This window comes from Antrostomus carolinensis, unplaced genomic scaffold (genome assembly GCF_000700745.2).
Source record: "Antrostomus carolinensis isolate BGI_N321 unplaced genomic scaffold, ASM70074v2 scaffold23589, whole genome shotgun sequence".
Lineage (NCBI taxonomy): Eukaryota > Metazoa > Chordata > Aves > Caprimulgiformes > Caprimulgidae > Antrostomus > Antrostomus carolinensis.
This window is the reverse complement of record NW_010339548.1, coordinates 4,157-15,770: the sequence shown is the minus strand read 5'-3', so window position 1 is coordinate 15,770 and position 11,614 is coordinate 4,157. Positions and strand designations below refer to the sequence as shown.

Sequence of the window (11,614 nt, the reverse complement as noted above, 5' to 3'; positions counted from 1 at the left end):
AAAACAGACTCAAACTCTGAAAAAAAAAAAATTAACTGCAAAGATACAAGTCTGACAGAGAATCAAGAAAACACTAATAATTGCTTTAAATAGTACTTGGGAACAACTCCAATGTAGTGTAGCTAGAAAAAGCTTCTTCTAGTGTGTCAGACTACTTCTTTTATCAAAATTAGCCATCTTACCCTGTGAGAACATTCATCCATGAGCCTGAATTCAGTGGTTGTGAAATTAATAGCTTGCACATTTATGCCAAACCTAAATAAACCAAAACAAAAAATTAAACACTTCAAGCCTAGTCTGTCAGAACTACACTGACTTATTTTTACATGCTGGCATTTATTCTTAAATAAAGAATACTTTTACAATTGCATTTTGGCAGATGTGAAATACGGTGGAAACGTGGAGCCGTGTTTTAACAGAATACACTACAAATCAGTTTTATGTGGATTCCACACATTTGGAAAACAGACAAATGCCTTGGCATTTCAGATCTCTCGGCATACAATATTGCAAAAGATCACAATCAAGAAACACAATTTCTAAGCCACACAAACACAAATGCCCCAAAGCTTTTTCTGCCCACATAACAGTTAAGAAATAATCACTATCAAATCTCATTAACTTACTCAAATATCTCTCTTTCTGCTCCTTATTTGTTTGGGACAAATTCCTATTTTCTTTCACATACTTTGCAAATTTAATTAACTTACAACAGTTGCTTATTTGCCTAAGAGTAAATTATAAGCATTTGACATTAAGGTATTAGATACAAAACATCTGAAAACCAATAGGTAAAATTTATATTATAGAGGACTAAGGGACCTCCAGCCACTGAATTGGAAATTCACTTGTCACAACTTTCTATGATATTCGCTTAAAAAGAACCAGATAGTGGACATGATTTCTAGTAGATCTGTGAAACCTAGAAGGTCTGTGAAACAGAAGTGTGCAAATAAAGAGAAAATGTTATTTCAAACCACTAGAAAAAGTCTATGTGGAAATCTAGTATTATATTTATATTATATACTATATTATATTTAGTAGGCAAACAGCTGTAGATATTAATGTGCATATATATACACACACACACACATATATATATATATATATGCACATACACGTATGTATGTAAAGAAATTAGGTTAAAAAAGCAATTACATGAGGATTTGGACCCAAATAAGCAAGTTACAGTTAAGCATGTGAGTAGTCCCACTTGCTCCAATCAAGCAAATAGTCCTACCACCTACACAGTTTTTCAAAGTTAAGTGTGACAGCCAGGGTTTATTTTGGTGAACTTCAGCCCGCCTCACCATGCCCTTTTATACTGGTTCACCTAACTCTTATCTAGATTTCTCATTAGATCTTCTCAGTTCTAAAACAGAAAGTTCAAAACCATGTAGAAACAGTTGCTTAGCTGGCTCTAAATATTTACAGTGGGATTCCTGGCTCTGCACCTCAGTTTTTCTTCCTGGCTCCTGTTTCCTCTTCTCCAACCATGGCTTTTTCCTAAGAAAACGCTAAGAAGAGAACTTTTTCTAGTGGGAAGGTTCAGTTACCTTCCTCCTCACTGATCAGTCTACAGACTCTGTATACTTCCCAACCAGCCCTGCAGGGGAGATGCACATGCCCAGTTCTGTGAGTTACTTCCCTCACCTTGGCAGCTTGCACAAGCTTTCACTAAGCCTCAGATCTTAAAAGATGTAACTAATGCTGAAAACATGCCAAATTTGGTTTTATCAATGATCAGGTACATTACAAAGTTATGCATCATACAGGAAGCTGATCTGAACATGACTGTATCTTCCAAAATGGGTCAGAACATTGTCCCCACCTAAGTTACACTTTGGAAAATTAAAACAAACAATAAGCAACAATCATAAGGCATGGCAAATAGATCTTCTGAAAGGGAAAATAGCATCCTGAGATAGTTATACTCATTACCATTTGTTGAGCAGACTCAGTGAAGCTTGAGGATCAGGGTAGTAAGAAAGAGGCAGAAGCTGCAACATAACTGGGAAGGACGAAGGGTTTCTTAGTATGAAATATTTTACCTATATAGTTCGGAAGGGGAAAAGAAAAAGTTAAAAAATACGTACTTGAGAACTGGAAGGTAAAATAATTTAGCACTGGTAATATGATCTGCATTTTCAAGGAACTTCAATCTGGCTTCTGTCTTAATGCAATATAATAATATGTGCACAAAACTGCATGGAACAGCAGGACGTGTCACCACAATGTCAGCATTTGCAAAAACACCTAAGGGTGCATGAAGAACCGCATGTGCAAAAATACAGACCTCCCCCACCCCCAAACAAGCCTTTCATTTGGATTTTGATTTATGCAGGCAGACATGAACAAAGCTCTTCCACAGAAGAAGGTGAAGTTAGTCAGGTGCCACCCTTTCTTACAGAAGTGTGAATGCAAGCAGATTATGCACATTACTATAATGACTGACAATTAAATGGCACAAATGGAATATTAAGGTAATTCACAATATGTGCATATAAAAACTATGTCCATATGACTGGTTCTGGCCCAGGCTAGGTTAGTAGTGACCTAAATCTGACAAACGAGAAAGAAACATTGGTCAGTGTGGTTGAAGACACATTGCTCTGCTGATCTCTCAAGCGCTGTATCTCTCGCAAATGTTTTGCACGATTCTGTTATATAAGGCAGTGGCATGAGGAAGGCCATCCCATAACCACGTGCACCATTAATGACAGTACCTCCTATCCCTAGTCCCTTGTTCAATTATTTTACCACAAGCATGTAACTCACACAACGATGCAAGGAAAGCTTTAACAACCACGAACAACTGTTAGTTAAGACCTACACTGCTTTACTCCTCTCCTTATATTAAAATATTACAAGTAGGTAGCTAGAGAACTTATCAAATAGCCAAAGGGATACAAATCTGGTGTCTTAAATCAGACTCCAAAACACTGATCACAAGCAGTATGAAAATGCTAAGCATCACCAAATATTAACTGCAGACTTTGTTATTTAAGCAAGCTAAACATACATCAACTCACAAAAAGCATAACAACCACCCTCACCATACTACTTTTAACTGCTGTGGCACTGAAGTTGAGCGTTAGGCCAGGCTCTGTAGTCAACCGTGGCAAGAAAAAGGCAAAGGACTCCTCTTCAGGCTTCTTCTGGTGAATAAAGCGAGCTGATCCTAAAATACTTCTCCTGCTTTATTGGCAAAACCAGAAAGCTTTGTTAATTTTATTTTCTTTTTTCTTTCAAAAAAGAACAAAAAATATATATGATGATTTGCCAGGACCTATAAGTGTGTTAATTAATCTTTCCTTGAAAATGTTCTCCACAAAACAAAGCCCACAAAGCTGTAACTGAGTAGTAGAGAGTCAGTGCAACTTATAGGCACCCATTCAGTCTCCACTTTTCAACCTGCAATACCACTGTGGTTTTCACAGCTCCACCTCCTTATTCTGGAAAGGGACTGATGTCATTGATGCACCATCTCTACAAGAACTGCTCAGTCACAGTGACTGCTTCCTTCCCCATGTCCCCAGTATGCAGCATCCATCTGGCCAAGGACTAAAAACCTTAAAAGCTATTCAAAGAACCTCATCCTGAAAATATTGCTATGTGACCTGTTCACGAAGGACTCATGCAACTCCATAAATGATCTGGTAAAACATGCTTTGACTTGCTTTCACACTGGGTAGCTGTGGTCAGGTTATTATAACCAGAATATTATTTGCATTCTCAAGTTCGGACATCTGAAACATTTACTTATGGCTGTCAGTGCCTTGAAATGGAAGCTGGGGGTGTCTGGGGTCCTCTGAAACTCCAGGTGCTCCAAAATTACTAACTTAAGCACAGGAAGGTCAAAAATGTTTGTTCAAATCAAGAATACTTCAGAACAGAAATTTCTTTCTCACAGCACTGTACTGGCTTGAATTAAGAACTTCAACAGATTTTGTACAGACCTGCAGGCTTCCCCACGTATTATTTGTTGCCATCTTTCATAAAGTTCATTTGCAAGCTCAGAATCCACGTCCCAGGCAGAACGGTCCAGAGAGAGACTCTTCTGCCAAAGCAGATTTGCTAAAATGATAACAGATTTTTCATATTTTACAGAGCTAACATACACTTCTTCCATCAATCTACTTCTGAACACGAATAATCAGTATCTGTAAAGTGTCCTGACACAAAAATAAAAAGGCAACCCAATTTTCTCCTTCAAAGCAAGCATATGTGAGGGTATATGTTTTATTGTCTGTATCTGATTTGCTCAAAGAAATACACCTGCAAAAACACAGTAATTCTAAATGCAGACAAGAGTATGGGTATTGCACAGGCTTTTTATGCTCTAGTAAGCCCTTTTTGACTGTTGCTATTTCTAATGGATGCCAATGAAAAGTCATTATGTTATCAGTAGTTTTTACACAGAACTCTGCACTGATGCCAATAAAGTATCAAGATCATATACTATTCTCTACATAGTGGTAGAAAATTGTAGTATCACAGCACAACAGGGAGCAAAACAAATCCCACAGCTTGGCAGAAATGATGTTTTCATTTTAGCTTCTCTTTTCAATGTGCTGATAATTTTCTCAGATTCTTCTTAAGATAAAATTGCAAGGCTTTACATCAGTTTAAAGATTAATGCCTTTTAGAAAGTTAGACTCATATTGGTTCAAGCATTCTCACATAACAGGAAGGAGTTATAAAAGCAAATTTATTTTGAAAGAAAACAAAAATGGTTTATTTTGAAAGTACACATACTTTATTTTACAATTCTTAGTGATTAAAGTAACCAATTGAGATTGATGATGACTGGAATAATCCAGCTACAAGTTCCTTAGGTCAGTATTTTCAGGCTTGGGCGTTAGACTTTCAAATTTAACAAATACCAGTATCCTAAATTAGAAGGCAGAATATCTGTGTATTATTAGAATGGAAAGGAAGTAAGCAGCAAGGACTCACTTGTAACAGCAATATTCCTTTATATAGATTTTTTTTTTTTTTTAAAAACCCACTTGCTTCTAAGATATGTACCTAAGTGTGCATATGTATCAGTAATTCTTCAAGACATGTGTTTCCATATGTCACCTTAATTCTCCTTTTTACATTTGACTGAGTACTCTTGCCTTCTATCATACAAAAATACATTTTAGGAAAGCCATCATCTTGAGAACAGATTCAGGAGAGCACTCACTTAAATATTTGAAGCCCATAGTACTCAGCTCCCTACTGAAATTCCTTACTGAGCAGAGACAAAAATAACCCCACTATCTGAATCATCATATTCAACATGCTTCAGGCAGTATCATGTCCATGTAATACCTAACACTGTATTTTGGTAAATGCCAGCCAGGTAAATGCCAGCTCCGAGAAGTACAGTATCTGGAGAAAGATTCCTCAGTTCCAGAAAAAATTAGACCCCTTCTTTCTGTTTCACATGATACAGCATTAATGAATGCTGTTTTATAAGCTTGATAAACAGTCTTTTGCAGAGATCTATGAAATTATTGTTGTGAGAAACAGATAAAGAGAAGGCCTTCAGATTTAACTCTGGTTAAAGGCAGGATATTGGTCAACATTTGTTTTTTGTTTTTCATCAAAGACTTCCCAGGATCTTGACCCTGATCATGCACATTTTCTAATAACTTTGAACTAGTTGATAGCTTTATAATTCTACCTCAACATCTCTGGTGAACATGTATATGAAAAAAGTAAAGGAGCAGTTCACCACCAATAAGAACTTATAGGAGAATCTTAAATATTAAGTCCAAAAAAGAGTTTTAAGACAGAACAATAGTTTAACACATACTATAGCATCTGAAGTACTGCATAGTGCACTCAGTACGGGTCACTCAAAGCGATTTACATACTTCCAGAAAAGTAGATGTTTTAAAAAGACATAAAACTAAGTACTTGCATGAACAATCTCAATATTCTCATTACAAGTCCTGCTACATAAAATTAAATTTCTACAATAAAACTACTGTCAGATGCCTAAAAAAACCCCAAGATGAGCCTACCTGAATCAGATTTTCCCAAGTAACACTGAACATCACAGTGGGCACTTGCTTCAAAACGAAGATCTCCCTGCTGGAAGAAACAAAACTAAAAGTACAACTGAGCATGTGACAAAACAACACGACAAATTCCAGCTTCTCAGTGCATAATTTGGAGGAGACAAGAGAATTAAGGTTGCCTAGAGAACTGTAATTCCATCACTGTTCAAGTCTGGGGGCTTAAATTCTCAAGCTACAGAACGGTTTCACAGAGTGGTCTGGTACTGAGGCTTTTCTTTTAGGACCAAGAGACTGATTTCTGGCCTAAGAAAGAGGCTGCTGCAGTTTGGTTTGCAGTGCATAATAATCATTCAACACAGCTGAATACGATACCTTGGACACAGTCGAATATATCTGCAGAGGTATTTCAAACATTACTCCCACATTCGTGGCCAAACAAATACTAGAAAGCACATTTGTTACAGTGTCTTTCACACTGAGCTTCAAAGAAAATACATTCCAGCAGCCTGGAGGTAGAGTCAAAGGTTTGGCAAAGTCCAGAATCTAGAAAGAATCAAAGGACAACTGAATTAAAACTGGTACAGTATTTTTGGTGTAAGTAGTACTTTTAAGAATGTAAACTTTCTGTTCCTTTGTGTTTTTGCTGTTATTATATACACATATGTGCCCATAACTGATCCATACAGTGCACATATGTAAATCTCCTATCTAAATATACGAAGAGCCAATTAGATGCCTACATCATGTGCTTATTCATAAACCAGATTTGTCTGGTTTGAATCAAGCAATTGCACGAGTAAATTATCGGCTTTGCCTTCTAAATTTCAAAGCTCAGCTATGTACTAAAGACTTCCATTACAGCCTATGAAGAAATGCTGAATCCTATAGAGCACAAATACACATGCAACAACTCTGAGAACGGGAGAACGGAGCAACGGTCTATAATTTGATGCATCTGTAGCTGCAACTCAAATGAAAGAACAGTTGCTAATAAAACAATACAAAAACAAGCCAGACAGTGAATAATGCCTATTGAGAGAGTAAGCTCTTCGGGATCTAACAGTTACAGGTGTACATATAACTTTATTTTTAACCGATTGCAACCAGTTCTGAGAACATCGAGTTCTTCAAATGATCTATTTTGTATGTCAAAGGACCATATCCTTAAAGCAAAGACAAAACATTACCTTCAAAACATTAGTTTCTCTGGCTATGAAGACTTCATTCAGTTCAATGCTGAAGTCAAAATTGTTTGTAAACCATATGGACCAAAATCCTGAAGTATTATGATGTGGTTCTATATGAAACAATGCTGCAGAAGGATCTACATCAAAATACCTGTAAGTAAATACAGAAGAAAAATAAATACATCTGCAACTGTCCTTGAGCACACATAAGCGGTCCACACAAGAGAAGGTAACTGGAGCATTCTTGAGGCTCTTTTAAGGTTTTAAGGAGGAAGAACAAAATTATTTGATTCTATGATTCTATGATTTCCTTTGGAAAATAATACCCTCTTGCTCTGCTATAGTGTAACATTGCCTACTGCTTTATGATATGGTAGTTCGGATGAAATCAGCAAAAGAAGGCTGAAGAGAAGACTTCACATTTTTATCTGTAACTATCCTGCTTCTGCATTGGATTAACAACAACGGTGGAAATTTTATCACAGACTCTAAGCAACATTTATATGATATGAGTTGCTAAAGCATATTTTTTACCAGCTCCTAAATTCTTCCTGGATAAAATACAGAACTATTGCTTGAAATGTCACAGGTCTGTTTTGTCAAATGACGCAGCAACAATAGGAAGAAGATTCTTCACTCTCTTTGGAATCGTTCAGTGACAAAGCAAGCCAATCTCATCTCTTAAGGAAGGGTATAATATTCTTCTTATAATATCAGTGAACATTAACAAACAAAAATCCACCATCAACCTACCCTTCCGTCAAAGGACAGGAAAAACAGGCTTTTAGTGTTGTAGTGCCTTCCAATAAATTATTCTTCTTGTTGTCAGCATAAGGACTTTCACTGTCACAGGATGTAGCTGGGCAAAGAACAGACATACAAGAGAATATATAATCAGTCAGAAAGAAAGCATATCTGCAATGATTTTCATGGAGGATTTGGAAGAAGACTACAAAGGGGAACATTTGCTGGTCCAATTCTCACACACGTGAACAAAGCATCTAATTGCTTATGTCCTATTTTTCAGAGGTTCCAAACCTTGGTTTAAGAAGAATTTATGAATGCTACACACTTTCAAAAAACACACGCACAACAAGGTTGCAAAGAGCAACCTGACCAGTTCTGACCACGTGTCACTGGCACAGCATTCTTACTCATCAATGCACACTGCCTCCTTTTAATAAATTAAAAACTGTTCTGAGAAAAAAAAAAAAAAATCACAACATATAGGCCCTTCTTTCTTCTTATTTGCCCTTTTTTGCTAGGAAAAACAAGTCCCAATGTCATGATGAAAGCAGCCTGCTTCATAAATGTTTAAAGTCTATGCACTGCAGTCTAGTGGTCAGAATAGGAAACTGGCTGGAGTCAGGAATGCTTAAACGTTCCTCTTTGCTCTTCCACAAACATGCCTGGTCTCAGGCAAGCCTCTTCAATGATCCTGCCAAGAAATGTCATAGAAAATGACCACCCAAGCACAATAGCCTTTTAGAAAGTATATTGGAAACAGAAGAATAACCACAAATTACAAAAGGATGTTGAAAAAAGCATATTCAATAATTATGCTTATTGTAAAATCAGCTAACATTTTAGCAAATGTTTTCTTCCCCTTTTTGAAATATGCATAGCTTAGAGCCTTCGATCAGCATAAGAGGACGCAATACACACAAAAGTGGTGTAAACAACTAGCAGAAAGAATTAATTCTCCTTCTCAAAAAAGTCCAGATAACTTGATTTTGAGACCATTCAGAATCTCTTATCTGCTGAAAAAAGTCACCCTTTTATAACCGAATCTTGTTTAATTGTATTATCTATAAGTATATGTATCCTGTACCTTTACAAGAAATAGAAGCAACTTTTGTAAAGTTAGTAGATGATGAAGATAGCAGTGTTGGCTGAAATTCCACAGGTGATGTGTCTTTTTGTGACAACTGCCGTATTTCCTGCATGAAGACAAGACACAATAATCCTTGTAGCAGCACTACCATTATTACTGTATCTCCTGTAAACAGTCTACCTTCTTGTTAAATTTGCAACCCAGTATCTGCCATTTTCTCATATCTTCTAAATCAACCCATGGATTTTTATCCAAGTTAACAGTTCTTATGTCTTAAAAAAAATCCATCACTGAACTATAACTTAACATCTAAAAGATCTATTAGACGTTTGGCTACATTTTAAAAATATAGAAGCATGACATTTGCCACCAGCAAAATCAATATCCTATTAGAGAGTAAGTCAGTGGGCTAATTAATTCCCCAATCAAATTCAACACCCTAAAATATGACTTCCTGAAGCCCACAATTACCTGTATATGCACAAGGCTGTTCCCAGAATGCATGACATACACATCTACTGAGGAATCACCTGTCCAAAAGAATGAACACTGAGGTAAGTTCACCAAGGATGGAAGCACTCTTGTTTTGTCAGATACTTGTATGAGAAACAATCCCAATTTAAATTTTAAAATCTTTGTGTGACAGCTACCCTTGTAAAGAGGAGGAAATATTCACATCTTGAGCTCGCAATTGTTCCATAAAGAAGTAAAAATCCACTCAACAAGATTTGTGACCACAAACATGAAGGTAAGTATCAACAGGGAATCTTCCTTCCTTATCTCCTAAACTCAAGATGGAGCACAACTCCCCACTTTCCTACCAGCAGGGAGACAGGAGGCACAGCTGAAGGAAGGAAGGGCGGCTGACACTGCTGTAACTTTCTAAGTCTAAGGGTCAACCTATCAACAGCACGAGCTAGTTCAGTGAAGACTGTTCTGTATACACAGACAGCTCTGCAAGATCCTGGCTTACTTGCTTTGAACAGCAAACATTCTCAGGAGACAATGTGAAGCAGGATTCGGTCCTTAACACCTTTTGGGCTTAAAACAGGAACGGGTATAACTCAGCTTTCACTTGACAGTAAGGTGGTACAGCTATATGGGGTAACCACCCTTTGTCACTGGCAAAGCTATATTCCTGTCCACAGGACACTACGAAGATGTAGAGGACCAAAAACAGAGGAACAGGACAGAACAAGAGATTACTATCATACCAGGGTGGTCATCACACTTCCATGAAGGAAGACGACCTGAGTTCTTGCCCTTGCTTATACTTGAATTACATCAGTAGATGCAGGCTGGCATAAAAGGACATTCTCCTAATTCACCAGGCACAATTTCTAATAATGAGTGTGCTTTACTCCGCTGCTTGAAAGCAAGACTACAGGTCCAGCTTCCAAAAGAGGGTTCAGGATGTTGCTTCTGAGTAAGCAGATGCCCCACATCCACACACCTGTTTAAGGCACATACTTCTCTTCAATCTTTCCAGCTGGCTAGCTCCTCTGTGCAGACCTTGCCCACTTGCTGTGCCACTCTAGGTGCAAACATGCACTGTACACTGAGACTAACACAGCCCTGTATTCCCTTTTGTTAGAGCCTTCCCTCAAGACCACATCTCTCATCTAATTAAGAAAATGGAAGGCAAGCAAGTATTGCTGTTTGATATGGCAAAGTCACCATTGGGTCCTGATGGAGCCAGACATGGAACTTCCCACTGACAGCAAGTCCAAAGGGCTTATATGACCAACCTCTAACACAGTGGGGACTTATAACTGCATTACATTTAATAGAAGACAGCCTTAAAAGCATACTTCTAGTACTTTAACCATCAAAAGTGTTAACAGTGAGCACCCTTGACAGACAGATGTGAACAATTCTCTATGAGCACCAGAATAAACGTATGTTCACAAATCAACATCATAAAGCACTGCATCTCACCAGCAGGGAAACTGGGTTTACAGTAGGTATTTCAGTTTCAGCTCTGTGTAAATATCACATCATAGAACAGGCACAGGGGAAATAGTATATATTGTTTTGTGACAAGATCTTGAACTGAACTTCTCAAAAGACAGAAAGATAATATTCTTTTTTTACTCATGTGTTAAAAATATTATTTTAATCTGGATTCTTAAGCAATTCTTTCTTCTTCTTCAATCAGAAAATAAAACCGGCAGAAATGTCTAAAAAAAAAGTTATTTAAACAGACTGCAAAGCTCTATAAATAATATTAAATGCCCCGGATTTAGAGGATTTGTTCATCCAACAAATGTAGCATAAAGAAACTGCAAGGAGTTGATTGTTGTGCCTGTAGAATTCTAGCTTACAAGAACAAATTATGTGCACATCTGTATTACCTCATTACCCTACTTTCCCCAACAACCACTATCCCCAGTACTGTACAAACCATTCTGCCTTCATAGTCCTATTATGGTTAATTTAATTAATGGGAAAACAGAAATGTAGTTGTAGAAATTGAAGGATCACGACATCTTCCCATACTATTTAAACAGATGCATAAGAATGGGGGACTAAAGGATGAAACAGCTTTAGCTTACAAATTTACAATCATTACCTTTAAA

General features: G+C 37.2%; 1 protein-coding gene across 1 annotated transcript in view; it reads right to left on the bottom strand.

Moving 5' to 3' along the window:
• Positions 1-11,614, bottom strand: part of TMEM131L (transmembrane 131 like) — a gene marked incomplete at its 3' end in the record, with an annotated part of 33,084 nt that overhangs the window by 18,077 nt on the left and 3,393 nt on the right. The window contains exons 4-13 of the mRNA XM_029086966.1: positions 9,507-9,565; positions 9,033-9,141; positions 7,955-8,060; positions 7,202-7,352; positions 6,387-6,557; positions 6,018-6,087; positions 3,960-4,077; positions 3,057-3,198; positions 1,942-2,051; positions 183-255 (exon numbers count right to left, since the gene is read on the bottom strand). Of these exons, the coding sequence (XP_028942799.1) occupies positions 183-255; positions 1,942-2,051; positions 3,057-3,198; positions 3,960-4,077; positions 6,018-6,087; positions 6,387-6,557; positions 7,202-7,352; positions 7,955-8,060; positions 9,033-9,141; positions 9,507-9,565 (1,109 nt within the window). The remainder of the gene's footprint in view (positions 1-182; positions 256-1,941; positions 2,052-3,056; positions 3,199-3,959; positions 4,078-6,017; positions 6,088-6,386; positions 6,558-7,201; positions 7,353-7,954; positions 8,061-9,032; positions 9,142-9,506; positions 9,566-11,614) is intronic.